General features: G+C 39.5%; 1 protein-coding gene across 1 annotated transcript in view; it reads left to right on the plus strand.

The window, feature by feature from the left end:
• The window catches only part of SLC25A13 (solute carrier family 25 (aspartate/glutamate carrier), member 13), an 81,272-nt gene that overhangs the window by 18,913 nt on the left and 46,999 nt on the right, over nucleotides 1-15,360 (plus strand). The window contains exon 5 of the mRNA XM_010569125.1: nucleotides 10,319-10,458. Coding sequence (XP_010567427.1) covers nucleotides 10,319-10,458 — 140 coding nt within the window. The remainder of the gene's footprint in view (nucleotides 1-10,318; nucleotides 10,459-15,360) is intronic.

Here is a 15,360-nt window from a genome sequence, read left to right on the forward strand (position 1 = left end):
TAGCATCAGCCTTTCCACGCATGTCATGTGCATCAACCCCCGACTATCTTCTATGGAGAAAATAGAAGTGGCATTTTATTTTAGTTAGCCAGGTTATGCTGTTTACCTTGGTGGAATTGATCTGGTTTTTTTATTCTTCTTCTTCAGGGCAAAAGGGGTAAATTTAGTCTTTATGCTCTCATGGGACCTAGTGCTTTCCAAACCTGTGGTCTTTGGGCTCTGGCAGTTTGTTGCTCACTTCTAATGAGGCCAGGAAAGGTAATAAAGAAATGTAAGGCTCTTGCCAGTAAGCCGAAATTATGGATATTCACAGCTCAAGTAGAAATATTTTTAAGGGATTGCATCTTGGAAAAATGTTGAAAACCTTTTCTGTAAGTCAATTATGTAATATTTCATGTATAAATTCATGTTATTTTCCCTTACATCCAAGGAGGACAGAAGAAGCAGACAAGCTTGGATCCAGAGTCTTAACTGCTGAGACTGATGGTACTCTTGGAAAGAGCTTGCTTTTATTTGGGTATTTGCAATGTTTAGCAGAGGTAATAGAAGTGCTTAGGTATCTCAGTCAAAAATCAGGGCCAAGCTGAATTGGACAGTGTATGGATATGTCATGAGGAAGTGAATTCATAGTTTTTAGAAGTGACAAGAGCATGAACAGCCAGAGCAGGGGAAGGTAAGAGAATAAAAAGTGAGAACATTTTCAGCAGAGGGGTGAAACTTGAAGCTTATCATGGATCTTTTGATTGGGAAAAATCATAAAGGCACAAGCATGTTTCCTGTGATAATGTTTTCATTAATGTAAAATTAACCTGTAAGACTGCTCTTTCCCTGTTGAAAAGTTTGGATAGGGCAATTAAGTTACAACCGAATGAATTTTGTTCAGTAGCTAGTGCCTCTCTCCTAAAAGGGAATGCATGCTGAACTTTTTTGTTAGGGTTCATACTGGACTTTATGGTTTGCTGGGGGCTTTTGGGGGATTTTTTGGTCATTGTCATCTTTAAAAGCCTACTTACAACATCTGAAAGACATTTTGTTAGCAATGCTGGTCTGTCTTAATCTCACCTCTGGGTACAACAGGTGCTATATGATCTTTGTTGCTTCTTCCAACCACAAAATGGATGTGGTTCACATCTGAATGGAAGCAGGCACTTTTAGTGAGAGACTCCAGCCTCCTGCTTCTTTGCCCTGCTGTGACTGCTTCTGAGGGTGCTGGCACTCCGCTGGGGCTGTCGCAGTACAGTCTCCTTTCTGCCTGGAGATGTGCCGAGTCAACCAATTCATTTTATGAGGGCAGCCCAACAAATATTATAAGCTTTTGCTTTCCATTGATGTGCTCCAGATGTTAGTATGTTACCTGGAGGTGAAAAAACGTTGTGAATGCATCCATTTTTTGCTATATGTGGAGCTTTATTGCACTTCTTTAAATGATCAGTTTGCACTACAAAAAGACCCACTCTGATTTTTGGACCTGTTTTAATGACTTATGAGCAGTGTTTTCTGAACAACTGAACGTAGATGCACACCAATATCAGACTGGCATGTATGTGTTGTATGGTATCTTGTCAGAGATCGGAAGAACTGCTTAGAAGTCCCAGTTCAGTGGGTCAAAAATCCACTTTTTATTGAAGGCTAACTGTAGATTTGCATGATTGACTATAATGGCTCCAATTTTAAAAGATAGAGGTAACAGAAAGCACTTCCAGTTGGTGGGATAATTCAAGGATACTACATGCTCAGATGGCTAAAATATTGTGCTTTCTGCTGCTACTTCATGCTAGTTAAAAAGAAAGAAATAGTTGTGGAAAAGGTGGGGAAAAAGCCAATTTGAGAGTAAATTTCAACTATATGAGGTCACTCTTTGGTTAACAGTAAGCTGAGGGTTAGCCATCTTTCATACAGCTGTATATCCTGTTGCGAAAAAAAAAGCCCAACATGATTACTAGGCAGCATTTGGGGAGGAACCAGAAGCTTCCACACCAGAATATATTTAAACTGTGGCAGCAGCAGTGTACCACTTTAAGCTTGATTTTTTTTTTTTTTCCCCCATCCCTTTTTCAAATTGTCCTGGAATTACAGATTAGAAGGTAAAAACTTCAGCAGGCCCTAAGAGCTAGGAAAGTGTTTTGTTGTTACAAATTTTAATATGAAATTTCAGATAGCAAAATACACATACTTTTGCAGTGTGTGTAATTTAGTTTTCTAAATTGGAAAATCTGCTGTTACCTAGCAGTTAATGACTATTTTTTTCCAACATTTGGAATGCAGGACCTGATTTGATAAGCTGATAAAAGAAAACAAAACTGAGAACATGTTGGAAGTGCTCAAAGTGAAAATTACAGTTTAGGTAGGTTTGGGGGTAGATAGTTAGACATTTTAATTGAACTAAAATAGTTTTATACTAATACAGTACTGTTGTGGGAGTACATTTTGTGGTGCATTTGAAATTGAAGTATTTAAGTGGGGGAAAATGTATGTTAATGCTTTGCAAGAAAGTGATTTTTTTTTTTTTTTTAATACCATCTATCTAAGCAAAATAGCTGTTAAAGAAATAGAGCTCTCAAGTCTGTGCTGGAGAATAAAGTGTAAAGTTTAGGATAATTTCTTCGAGCCAGGAGTTTGCTTTTATCACTTTTGTTGGTATATTAAACTGCTGTTGGAAACAATCATGTGAATTCTGAAGTAAATTTGTATTCCTGGACAATTACAGTGAAATCAGCCCCTGCCAGTGTAAAAAAGGGTGTTGAGTCAGTCTGGATTCTGAAAGTCCTGTGTTTTTAACATCTCCATGATAGGGGTAACAGAAATGAGTCCAGATGATGATTTCACTTACCCACATGGAAACGAGGGCATTGAATTTGATATGACAGCTTTGGTTACACGCAACCAACACTGGCTTATGTTAAGTAGCAGAACGCCCTGCTTGTGCATTACAATTCAGCACTAGTCCACAGCTGGACTGGCTCAAAATAGTTAAATTGGTTAAAATGACCATTTTTATTATTTGAGTTTAATTTTGTCTTTGGGGATTTTCTCTGAATTTGGAGTAACTAGGCCTGAAAAAAAATAAGTTACCACTTACACATGCATGCACACACAGAAGATTATCAAAAGAAGTAAATTCTCTGCTTTTTAGGTGTTTATATGCAAGTGTATATGTGCAGCCTTATTTTTCAGGTGCGGATGAAACTCATCTTAGTCTAAATAGATCGGGTGCACTAATGGAGAGTTTTGCACTCTTTTGAATGAATCTGTTTTAAAACAGTAGCAGTACCACATGATAGAGCACAGATAAATTGCACTGACCTGAGCTACTATCTTTTTTCAAATCACCCCCCCGCCCCCCTTCTTGAGTCATGTAATGCAATCCCATTATCTTCAGCTTATGTGCTCTGTTTCTATTCTGCCAGCTTCAGTTTGAGTGTTCTACCAGATACCTTCCTTGTAATATTGTAATATTTTAAGAAGGAAAGAACCTAATTTATTTTTTTTATTAATTCAGAGTTGCAGAATAGATTGTGGTCCACGTTTTGTGAGGAATTAAGAGGCAGTGAAAGTACAGCATTAGTATATTATTTCAGGGCTTCTAACCTGAGGAAGAAGGTGGCTGTAACAGCCCTTCCTGTTCTTACTGCTTTGTTGAGGGGAGTTGGAGGGATGAGTACCTTTTCTTTGCAATCCTTAGTAATCAAGCTATTCCGATGTGTTACTTAATTTACAGCATGGCCACTATAAAACTGTTTCAACTCATTTCCTTGACAAAGCAGCAGCGAGATGAAGATGATGATTGTAGCACTTGTACTTCCAGAGTGTTGTACCTCTTCTGGGTGAATGGGGATGAATGGACAACCCAGCCAAGTGCTTGGACTGCCCATCATTCCACATCTTAGCTGAGTAGATGTGATGTTGGCATATGTTTTCCAAAGTAAAAAGTCATCATTACAGGACACTTAGTGCCAGACCGTAGAAGGATGGAAATAAACTTTTAACTAGCTGTGTATTTGAAGCTCACAACAGTAAATAAAAAAAACAACAAACAACCCAAAGAAAAAAAGCCAACCCAAACCTTGGATAAACCCCAACAATTCCAGTAAAACAAGATAATACAAAATATTATTACTTGAGTATTTTTGACATGTATGTATGCACATGTCTCTGTACACGTATACTTTTGCACAAGTTTATTGTACTTCTTCTGTGGCCAGGAGCAGCAAGGGCCAGCTGCTCCACCAGACAGGTGAGTCTACAGCCGAGCAAGGGTGCCAAGGGGCCAGGGCATGGGCACAGATCTCACTGACGAGGGGTGCAGTCCCACGCTACCTGAGCAAGGACAGAAGAGCAGGTCTGGTGACAGTGACCAGGGTCAGCCAGACAAGTCCACAGGGATGAGGCAGGTCCAAGGGAAGGCTGGGAAGTCAGGTCAGGGGGTTGGGGTTACCAAGGTGCAGGTGTCCCTACAGTATGGCTTACCAGGGAGGATCAAGGATGTGAGATGAGGCTTCTCCGAGCTCCTCCTCCTGCAGCACTTTGCCTGGACCCTGATTCCTCATGCTCGTGGGTGGGTCATGGGGAAGAGGTTGCAGAACCTGGTGGTACACTCAGGGTCATGAAACTTATGGAAGATGTGGAGTTGTTTCAAATGATCAGTGAGGACTAAAGCCTGTGGAAATTGTTCTGTTCTCATCTCCACTGAGCTTTAGGTCAGGTCTTGCTTGGCAGTTGGCAATGTGCTGGGGTTTCGTAGTCACGATGTTGAAACAGCTACTCTCATCAAAAGTTTAATTTGACCAGCTGGACTTGCTTCTTTGCCTTTTCTTCTGTGTAGGATTTATTTTAAATTACCTTGGGAGAAAAAAAGCACTTTTTTATTACAGCCATTTAAAGGAAACTGTTTCCAAATGCATGAACAGTAGTGCTTAACCATTAACAAAACATGATTTTTTAAAGGTATCACCTTTTGTCTGAGCAGAATGATGGGGATTTGCATATTCAGGTTTAAAAAACCTTATCTCTTTATACTAAAATATCTATTCCACACTCTTTGCATTAATTTTACTTCGTTTAATCCAAGTCATAGCTATAATGCTCGTATGTTCCTCTTCAGGGCCTTAAGTGTGATGAATATAGAAGCAGTTACTGCCAGAAGGGTTTGAAAAGGTTATTGGTGCATGTGGAACTCTTGTTAACTTATGATAATTTATGTCTTTTGAAGTTTGTCTTTTGTTTTCCTCTTTGCAGAAGGTAGCCTGTGTTCTTTACAGAGGTTGCTATTACCAATATCATGAGGGTAATCTCATTTTTTCTCAAGGCCTAGGGTTTCGGTACAGGTTTTCTATACCATGCACAAATTGCTTAATTATGTAAAGGTATAACATATATAAAATCTATAGAACATATAACTTGTATAAAATAGAGCCAATGATGATAGCTTTTCTGCAAAAATGTTGCAGCTATTTTGTAAGGACAGTGGGTTTTTTGTAGATGATCATAAAATCTTTTTCTAGCTATACATTGAGATAGTATTAACTTTATTGGACTTGATGACACTGCATGAAAAATTTATGTAGTTACACAAATAAATAGTTTAAAAGAATTTCAGATTTAGTACATCAGATATTTATGGACTGTACCCTGTAAAGATTTTAGTAGCTTGTTCTGTCAAGTGACTTTTCTTAAATGTAAAATATAGTGGGAGAATGACTTTCAGTTTTTTCCTTTTAAAATTTCAAATTTCCAAATATATAGTTTTCACTTGGGGAATATTGGTAGTCTTTGTTGTGTCAAGAGTGCCTGTAGTTATTCCAAAGCATGCTTTATTTCTATTATAATTCTTAATCACAGCATGGAAATGTGAATGCAGTATACTTGTTTGTACAGTAACATTTAAGCATAGACATCAGTACACTGGAGAGAAGAAAGTCCCCAGGACTCAAAGGACCAAAGACCCCACTGTAAACCAGCAGGCAGTTCACCTGGAGGGAGAATAGAACAACTTTTTCGAACAGTGATCAGAAACCAATGACAAGGTACCTATTTTTTAATTAGAGGAAGCTTAGGGACAAACAATTATTTGTTTTAGAATTTTGCAATTTATTTTAAAATTGAGTTTTGAAGTTTAATTTTTTTAAAGATTGACACAACGGCATGGATTTCTAAAAGTGAATGTTTAAAATCTTCAACCTGTTGTTTGTTTTGCTTTCCAACAGCTCCTGGTTCAAACAATGCAAACACAGAAATGGTTGTATCTTTTGTTAGCTTTAGATTTTGTGCTCTTATGACTCCAGACACTGGAGAATGAACATTTCACTTTTTTTAAAACTAAAACAATTAAATAGTGGTTTAGTATGGATTAAAAAGCTTCTGTTTATCAGATATTTTGATTAAATATTGGTTTAGGATCAAACCACAGTTGCCCAGAGAGGTTGTGGAATCTCCATCGTTGGAGATACTCAAACCTCAGCTGGCCATGGCCCTGGGCAACCTGACCTCGTTGGACTTTTCTTTGGCAGGAGGTTGGACCAGATGACATCCAGATGTCCTTTCCATCACAAATTATTCTGTAACTCTGTGAAACAGGTTCCTTTAAAAAAAGGTCTAAACAACCAAAATAACTCCTGGCTACTGAAGGACATTGCTGCTCCTCTATGTTTTACTGTGTTTAGTTCAGCAGCTTGTGGGTAGCCGTGGAACTTCAGCTGCAGGTTTAAGGCAAAACTACATTTTAAAATTGTCCGGTTTTTATTTTAATACTGGACATAGATAATTAGGAGATGATACTGTTAGAACTGAACAATAACTTGGAGTGAGTTCTAGCACATAATTGGATACATTTTGATGGTTAAATCACAGGCTAAAACATGTAAGATTTGTTCATGGAGTATGAACGGTCTTTAATGTCTGAATCGGGCAATCTGACTACAGATGAGACTTGAGTCAGTGACATTGTAGATGAATGGGGTGATGAGAGCTAGTGAGGAAAGAGGAAAAACACTGTCCTCTGAGCATATATAGGAGTTTGTGAACCATAAATAGTTGCAAAAAGGAAATACAGGGTATGTGTAAAAAGGCAGTGTTAAACAGGATACTGATCAAAGAATCGGTAGAAGCACAGTAGGCAGTCTTGCAGTCAGCTGCCTGCACTATATAATCCAACATGCACTCTGTCAAAAAAGCATTTCGTATTAGTTGCCAAGTCAATATACAGTATGACTTTGAAAAGATCCAGGAGTGTAGGGAGTTCTCTTACTATTGTACTAAGTACCTACACTAATGCAGCAGTCTGTGTTTTCCAAGTCATAGCAAAAATTAAGTGTGCATCTCCTGCTTGGACTGTGCAGAGGGATATTTGTACTTACATGAACTTCTGAGGCATGCGTGTAGCCTTTAATCTCTAAAATAGACAAGGGAATGCAAATGCCCTGGATATAGACCTTGCTATATTCCTAGATGGCTTGATAAGGTTTTAAGTTCTATTGCTGTGGGTTCCTTTGCCATTTATAATGCCAATAATTAAACATTGTATTTAGTCTGAAATTACTTTTCTTTTCACTTCTTGATGTTTGATTTTCTTCAGCTGGAATTTTTCTTTTGGGCCCCAACTAAGGAGGGTTTACAGGGCACAGAGTTGGGGAAGCAAAATGCATTGTTACTTCAAGATGGCTAATGTATGATAATGAATTAAAATAAAATTGGTGGCATAATCAGAGGACACTCTGTAACTTTCATATGTTAACAAGCTGAAGTAAAGATTGTGAGGAGCCTGGCCCCATCAAAAGGAATTTGAGACTGCTTTTATACTAGCTAAGTTTTTTCTATTTCTTACCTCAAATCAAGTAAGAAAGCACCTTTTTTCTCTGACAAAGACAAATCTGGAGTGCAACGAAGCATAGCTTTTGGTAAATAGTGACTTGTTCCTAATCTCTTCCAAACAGTATCGGTGTTTTGCTCTGGGGAAATTCAGGAGGTGGGGTGAGAGGGAAGGAGGAAGCAGATGAGCACCTGATTTCTGTGCAAGAGACACATACTGGAGCTGTTCTGTGAATATCTTCATTCCTCTGGAAAAGCAGAGTGGTCGCTACCAGGAAGAGACAGCCTTCATTTCCTCTTGTTTGCAGGCAATACAGGCCGTCTTCTTCATGCTGGTTGCCTTCTTTGAAGGAAGTCTGGCAGAAAGTGGGAACTTTTAGAAAGGTGATCTCCAATAACATGTGGCAACAAGGTGCCTCGAGCTGTGTCAGTAGGAAGCATCCTAAATAAAAGACTTTCAATAGAGGGACAGGACCTCACCCTGAACCAATTGGCTTTCCCTCCCGTTGCCTTGAGAGCAGAATTTTGCTCCTGGAGAATGCTGGCAGACAAGATCCAAGCTGGCTGTGGTGGAGCTTGAAGACATGAATGAACAATGATGTCCTGGGGGCACTGACATTGCTTGCAGAAAATTCTCATAGGACATTAGGACTTGAAGTTCTGAATTTTAAGAATTTGAGGTTAACTGAGGTCAGTCTTTCTGTTTGTAAGTTAAACCCAGCTTGCTCTTTCACCACGGATTCCCTGGGATCAGTGGGTGGTGTGTTTTTAAAGATGAAACTACTGACTGTGTTGAGGGATGGGAAGAGGTCTGCAGTATCATCTCTGCTCGCTGTGAAACCCCCTTGCTTTAGAACAAGCTGCCTTCTGGGTAACGCCAACTGCAGTGCTTCTGGGTCTGTGCAGCAGGACACCTGCCCCTTTTACATCCTTGGGACCATTTTTTCCTATGTCTTTATCCTTCATTCACTTGGTTGCTTCCTGACATGTTCCTGGCTCTCAGCCATGCCACCCTGCTCTCACTTTCTCCTGCCTCCTTGCCTAAAAGTGGGAATTCCACCCTGGCTGGGTTTCCCTGGGCCAGCAGAGCCACTGTGCCTGGCTGGCATGGGCTGAACCAGAAGCCAGAACTCAACTTGCGCAGGAGACAGGACCTCGTGGCCCCAGGGAGCCGGCTCCCACCTTTGCTTGTGGCACTGGGATGAGCTGGAAGGCGGCTCCCAGGCGAGGTGGCTCCCAGCTTCTTCTGCACACAAGCAGGCACAAAGCTGTGCTGATTTCCTTGACCCCAGGCACCAGCCACGCTTGGGAACTGGCTCCCAGCTCTGCTGCTCGCAGAGACAGACAGGAGCTCAGGGTTTGGGCTCCTGTGCTTTGCTCTTTCTTCTACAAAGCATGAAGGGAGCAGGAGACCAGCTCCTGGCCCTGCCTGTGGGTAGGGAGTGTCTCCTGGGAACCAGCTCTCTGTGCCTGCAGGAACTAGCAGGAGACAAGAGCTGGCTCTTTGCTGACGTTGCTGGAGGAGTTGTACGGCAATTAGAAAGGTGTGTAGCAGTTGGGAACCTCTGGTCTTGAGCTTGTTTGTCGGAAGATATCTTTGCCCTATATTTTTGGCTGAGACAGACTGTCACACTGAAGTGGGCACCATCGTGTGAGACAGGTACTTCCTCAGATCTTGTTGCTCTTGCCATTAGTTAAAATATGTACAGTCCAGTTCCAGCAATGTATGGTCCATCTTACTGATTGTACAACTTGCTGTATTTCAAATAGTCGTTTCTTCACCAGAAATGCCATGTATTACCAAAAAGTCTGCCAAGCCTGTATAAACTGTTGCCTGGTTCTGACTCCTAAACTGAACTAAACTATGAAGCTTGCATTTCAGTGTGATCAAACAAATTTGTCATGCTGCCCCCATCCTGGTAGCAGAGGTCTAGGGTTAAAGTCTGCTTAGTGCTGGAGGTGGTGAGAAGTTTGTGTACCTGCCTGCCATGTACCCCCCATCCACTGTCCTGGATGTCACTGCTTCTGTAAGGTAACTACAGAACAGTGGATCTTGAAGTACTGGTATTTTTGTAGTTGATTTGTTTGAATGTGGAGAACTCTGGGAATAATACAGAAGCCTGAATTATAGTGACACAAAACTTTCATTGTTAGGAGCTTGAAAAGATTATGCTGAAAATTGGTTAGTTCTAGTCATCTTTTTATAAATTGTCTTTTAATTTTAATCTTTTCTTGCTTGACTTTGAAACTTGAATATCTAGTTGGGTCTCTTCTGATCAAATGCGGTGAGTATAAAACTTCACAAATAGCAAGATTGTTCAGAAACTGTTTGTGAGGGTGTTCAAAACTTTATGATAATTTTGGTAAATGGAAAAATTAGGTTTGCTTTACAATATGTTACTAATTTATATGAACAGTATCGCTTTCCTGTTAGAAAATATCATATTTGTTTACATGCTTGTCTCTATTGTTATTTTATTTTATTATTAAATGAACATTTTTCTTTTCTTCCCAGAGGATGCTAAGCAAGTTTTTGGCCAGACCACGATTCATCAGCACATTCCTTTTAACTGGAATTCAGAGTTTGTACAGCTGCATTTTGGAAAGGATAGAAAAAGACACCTAACATATGCGGAGTTCACCCAGTTTTTACTGGTGGGTCTAATACAATACAGTTTGTCAAGACTAATAAGAAGGTTACAAAAATCAAAGTATTTGGAAACTTGCCAAATACCATGCTGGTAGGAAAGTTGAAAGATAGACCAAGTATAGGCTTTTACAGTCAGAGTGCTGGACTTTAATAGTGTGTTGATATATAGTATATGCTTATGGTAAAATTGCTGATTCAGGCTAGCTGGTTTGGTTTTTTTTTTTCTTTTGTTTTTGGCACCTGTGTGTAGAAGCTGATTTTTTTTCTACACTGTTGTGTAGACAGAGACATGAAATTAAAAACCTAGACCTTTAAGTCTGAAAATCTCCTGTATATTTAAATCCATGAGTCAAAGAATGTTAAATAACAGTATTGAACATTTTCGACCCAGTTGCCAGACTGGTATTGAGAAGTACTTCTGTCTGTAAACAGCATGTTTACCAAACGTGTATTTAATTCAGTGCTGATATCCAATAAAGATGTTTTGCTGCAAGCCCTTTCCACACACTTCTTTACTTTCGACCTTTTTTGAATTAAGAGTATCTCAGATAGGGAAAGGCTATTTAGCTTTGCTTGTGGTAGATAGAGAATAAAATACTACCTTTCTTTTGCAAGGAATTCTGGGCTATTCATACTTCGGGGTACTTTGTTACAGAAAGTAAAATATTGTGCTAATAAAATGTAAACAGATTATCTGTATTTCAGCAGTACTGTTAAAAATAGTCTTCAGTAGGAAAAGTGATCCTTGAAGTGGTGAAACACGTGAGTTTCTTATTTGTATTCCTTCTGAATACTTAATGCCTGTATTAGTATTTACACTAGAGAGTTTTAAAATGGGAACCTGCTTCAAGACTGCAAGGTTTCTTTTTTTCTTGTTTACACAAGTATGTTAGTTCACAGTAGGAGGTGGTATCATTTTGATGAGGAATAATTAAGATAATGCTATTGAGACAAATGTTTCAAATTGACTTTGTAGAACAGAGCCTAATTAACTTTGTATGAAGAGGACGTCAGGTATGACATGATTAAATTGTATTCCCTTAGGTTTTGTATTGACTATTGTAACTCCTAAGTAGCTAAGGCATAGACCAGTTTTGTGATGGAATAGTGAACTAGAACCTCTTTTAGATAAAAAAGCAAATGTGTTACTTGATTAGGAAAAAACACCCCTGGCTACATGTTCTGGTGTTCTACTACCTCCTTCCAACTACAGAATAAGACCTGGATATGTATCCTGATTTTGGTGGATTAAAATCATAGTCTTAACAGAGTACCAGTCCTGTTTGCCTCATGTGTCTGTTTGTTTAGAGATCTGAGAACAACCTGAAGAAAAACCCAGAATGAGAAAAAGGATACTTTTTTCCCCCAAAAAAGGGGAGTAGCGGTGAGAGAGGTTAGAGCCACAGACCTAAAAGAGCCTGTAACCTCATGGCTGGGTATTTGGAAGAGTTGAGTTCTTTCTTTGTGTCTTTGGGTTCTTTCATGTTTTTTCTTTGAATTAGGAAAAGCAAGAGCTGAGGCAGCAGTTTTCTAACTTTGGAGATGAGTCCTAACTACTAGGCTTTCTCATCCTGTGGAGGGGTGTTCCTCTTTCCTTGTCTGAAAGGACTTTCCTTGGATGTGATCATATTCTGGGGAGAATTGTATTTGGTTTTTGTTTTTTTTCCCCCCCCCTTTTTTTTTTTTTTTTTTTTTTTTTTACCAGCGCCACTGCAAAAGTGGATCTTAGCTAGTTGCAGTGCAGAGTAAAAGGTTGTGTTGGAACGCATCAGTGGTCCTCATGAGCCAGGCAGCCCTTTTGGTGATGATCCATATAGGACAAAAAGAGGGAGGAAAAGCATAAACCTGGAGACAAAGGATGATGATTCTGGGTGTCCTCTAGAGAGTTGAGATGCATTCAGGAAAAGTTCTAAGGCTGCTAATAAAGATGCTCTCAGCATATTTGCAAGGATTTTCAAATAAATTAATTGTCCTAAGATTCTGCCAAAGCTGTCTGCTATCAGTACAGTTTGTTAGGATGCTCAGTCAGTCACAGTAATTGGGTACATCTGCCTACCCACTTTCTAGAACTGTAAATCTTTGGAACGCCTAGGTTTCCCAGGTGATTCTTGTTTTGCAGCATTGTATTACAGATACTGAAGTTTGAACACACAACTCTCAGCACAAATTGGAGAGTTAATGTTCACAGGCATAGAAATCTTCCTTTAAGCTCTGTAACCTGTGGTAGTCAGCCTTTCCTTCTGACATTCTGCCTGTGCATGAGTCAGTCTCCTTGGTCTGATGTCTAGACCTTGGACCTTAGACAGCAGGAGACCACAGTGGATACCAAATTACCTTTCTGCATTCCTGATGTGTGAATGCTCTTTACATTGCACTTAACATGGACCAGATGGTTCTGTAAGGCGCTTCAGGTACTGTCTTGTAAGTACAATGCAATTTGCAACTTTTAATGAAATAATCCAGCTAGATTCAAATTCATTCACGCTGGGTCCTATTATGCCACATAAAATTTTTACATATTCATTATCTGTCGCAGCATTTGGGGTAATCATCACTTCTGGCAAAGCTGAAGATACGTGGAAAATAACATTATTATATTTGATCCGCGCACAAGATGGATCGCTCTGACTTTAAGTAAGAAGAGTTTATATGGGATTCTGAATATTTACATCCTGCCAGCACTTTTTTTGTCTACAGTAACAGAGATTCCCAAAAGTATAGCCTCCAAACTGTTTGACTCTAATACAGTTAACAATCTGTTTGCATCAACCCAGAGCTCAAGGTGTGTTGTTTTACCCTGCTTCTCATTTTGCTAGCTTAAAATTAGCTTGTATATCTCCACTATATATCCATCACATCTATATGTTTGGATATGGTCATGTTCCATCATCACCTAAGTGGCAAGTCTGCTTCACGAAGAGCAACACTGGCCCCTTTCTCAGCACGTAAAATCTATTCCGCAGGATGAATTTTAACATAGGCTTACATGTGGGCCTGGTAAATCCATTTCCACATTGTCTGGGAATTTATTTGTGCCCAGCATATTAGCTGATGAAGTAGTACTCTTTATAATTGAACCCTGGGACCTAGTCCAGTGGAAAGGATTGTGCTGTATCTGATGACTTGTAGATCCATTGGGATGGAACCCAAACATAAATCTCTAAGTGGAAAGTAAAGAAGCTTTTAATGAGCTGCAAGTGAAAGCTGAGGTAAAAATCTCTAGATAGGAAATAATTTCATGAAAATTCTGGTGCCAGCATGCCTGCCATGATGTGCAAATTAATTTTTCACAAAGTCCTATACTACCTGGGGGAATTCTGGACTTCCAGCATCAAGGGAGAAGCTTGTTTTCTAAGTATATCTAAGATTACAGAAAGTCTAGTCAGAGAAGAGTCTTTAGAATGTATAATTTGTATTGCAAAGCAATGAGGATTGTATTTCTTCCAACCTTCATTTGTCTAGGTAAACAATATTGGACTGAAATAGGTGAAACAATAAAAATTATTGCAAGTCAGATAGCACCTCTAAACACTACAGCTTTGTTTTATAGTTTTTCAGTTTATTTTTAAGGTGGTATTTTTTATCTTAGCTGCATATACACAGCATAAGCAATGTTATAAACGTCTCATAAAGATTTCCCTGATAAATTGCTGGTAGCTACTGAGCCTCATTTTGAAACGTAGTTAGTCATGCTGTGAGATGTCTCAACTTTCAGGCTTGGAGACCGAGGGAGTAGATAGCCTTTCTTTTGCATTAAACACTTTAAGGAGTTTATTACGTTGTTATGCAATGTACAGTGATTAAAGAAGTGATATCTGTCTGGGGTTTTTTTGTGCCTGACTTTATAGGTGAAATTTAGTTTTGAGACTAAGTGTGTTACCATGTAATGGTCTGCATGTTCTTGTATGCTGTGTCACTGCCATGGTCATGGTTTGGGTATGTCATGTGGCTGAAGGTCCTTGTGCTTTTTTTCTGCTCAGTGCAACTGGAAGATGCATAGCACAGCTCAAAATAACCGTAGCCTAAAAAGACCCTACCGTTCTGAGAAGGTGGGATGAATCTTCTCTATCTATTTGCAGTATGCTTAAACCATTCCATTTGATCTAAGGAGGAGGTGCAAATAGGGAGCTCCAGGAGACTGACATCATCCTATTCAGAGTTTTGTCTTGCTGTCTGTCTACAGCTAAGTGGCTCTTTTGTAGCTGACAAGAACATGGGCAAATGGCAGCACTGAGTCCTTGACCATGTGTTTAAGCAGGTGGGATAATTCTTCTGTCTAGTGGGTTCCACAGGTACCAAGAAGATTGAAAGGAATCATGTTAGCAAGGATAGGATGGGGTGATTTGGCTTGTACTCAACTGTAGTACTAACAGCCCTTTTGCAATTAGCTGGGTGATGACAAGAAACATGCACTTAATGTACCTCTCTGGAACGTGAGCCCTGCTTTGCTTCTGTGGCTGAGACGTCACTGTCAGCCAAGGTCCAACCAGTGGTATACGTACCTCCAAATTTGCTGATAGGTGTACACAGGTGGTAAGAGATTGGACTTCTGTAAGTGGTGTCCAGGTTTTTTACTGCATTATAGTGCTGGATTCTGCCAGCACAACACTGCCAGCAATTTCAGTGGTTAAAACAAATTGAACAAGAGGAGGAGAAGAAAGCAACGTTCACAGTTTCCCATGTAATCCTGCTGCAAAATTAAATTTATTTTTTCTTTGGTGATGCTGCCACTTAATGACAAACATTTTTTGTTCATTTGTTCATATGTTTCTAGCTGCCAGGTGTATTTAGGGATAGAAGAGTTATTATACCCAACTTCTCTTCAGAGCTCTCTGCTTCCCGAGTAGCTGCCTGCCTCAAGCTGACGAAATTTTTTTGTGTTCTTGTGCTCCTCCCACCGTAAATCT

This window comes from Haliaeetus leucocephalus, unplaced genomic scaffold (assembly GCF_000737465.1).
Source record: "Haliaeetus leucocephalus isolate CR32 unplaced genomic scaffold, Haliaeetus_leucocephalus-4.0 Scaffold0, whole genome shotgun sequence".
In the NCBI taxonomy this organism is placed as follows: Eukaryota; Metazoa; Chordata; class Aves; order Accipitriformes; family Accipitridae; genus Haliaeetus; species Haliaeetus leucocephalus.